This window comes from Monoraphidium neglectum (assembly GCF_000611645.1).
Source record: "Monoraphidium neglectum strain SAG 48.87 unplaced genomic scaffold scaffold04384, whole genome shotgun sequence".
Lineage (NCBI taxonomy): Eukaryota > Viridiplantae > Chlorophyta > Chlorophyceae > Sphaeropleales > Selenastraceae > Monoraphidium > Monoraphidium neglectum.
Window position 1 is genome coordinate 1 of NW_014009245.1, and position 993 is coordinate 993.

The window sequence follows — 993 nt, forward strand, 5'->3', positions numbered from 1 at the left end:
CCTCCCCGCCACGCCGTCCTCTCGCCCAAAACCTGGAAAACCTCAGAAAGCATTGATCTCAGTCGCTACGGCCGTGTCTGGGCTCTGCAGGCCGGGCCATATGGCCGCGTCCTCGCGCTCGCCTGGGACGAGGGCCGCAACGCGACGCTGGCAGAGGTCGCCCCTTTCGACAGCGCCGCGCCAGTTTCCTGGCAGCTGCCAGGCACCGCCGCCCTCTGGCCGCACGACCTGGCGCTCGGCGCGGCGCCCCTCGCGCTGAGCGGCGCGGGGGACCGCCTGTTTGCGGTCTACGTGGCGCCGCTGTGCGCGGGCTGCGGGCCGGCGCGCAAGTACGTGATGTTCCCCACGAGCTACGCGCGCCAGGCGCCGCGGCTGCCGCCGGCAAGCGCGTCTGGCAAGCCGGTGCTCGCGCACTTTGGCGGCCACCACGATGACGCGCACGCCGCGGCCTCGCCGCCGCCGACGGCGGCCGGCGCGGCGTCGGACGCTCCCGCGGCGGCGGCTGATGCCGGGAAGAGCGGAGGGAAGGAGGCTGTGGCGAGGGGCAAAGAGGAAAAGGAGGAGCACGATGAGAAAGCGGCAGAGGATGAGGACAAGAAAGAGGACTACAAGGAGGAAGAGGAGCATGAGAAGGAGGAGGAGGAGGAGGAGAAGAAGGAGGAGGAAGAGGATGCTGCCCTGAAGGATGGGATCAGCAAGGTGGTCCAGCAGCTGGGCGCCCAGCGGTCCCGGGAGCGCGGCGCCCCAGCAGCGGCGGGGGTGGCGAACGGCGGGGACGGGAAGCAGCAGGAGGACGATGACGAGGGCGACGAGTGGGAGGACGAGGATGTGGGCACGGTGCACGAGACGCTGCACAGCAGGGCGGCCCCGAGCCGCCCGTTCTGGCTGTCGGCCGCGAACGTGCTCATCGCCGCGGCGGTGTTTGCCGTTATCACGGCGGCGGTCGCGCTCAAGCTGATGCAGCGCGAGCCGCCGCGCGCGCCGGCCGCGCGC

At 71.6% G+C, this 993-nt stretch overlaps 1 protein-coding gene across 1 annotated transcript in view; it reads left to right on the forward strand.

The window, feature by feature from the left end:
* Window positions 1-336: 336 nt before the first annotated feature.
* MNEG_14292 (hypothetical protein) overlaps window positions 337-993 on the forward strand; it is a gene marked incomplete at both ends in the record, with an annotated part of 1,619 nt that continues 962 nt past the window's right edge. Inside the window, one exon of the mRNA XM_014037235.1 lies at window positions 337-927. Within this exon, the coding sequence (XP_013892689.1) occupies window positions 337-927 (591 nt within the window). The remainder of the gene's footprint in view (window positions 928-993) is intronic.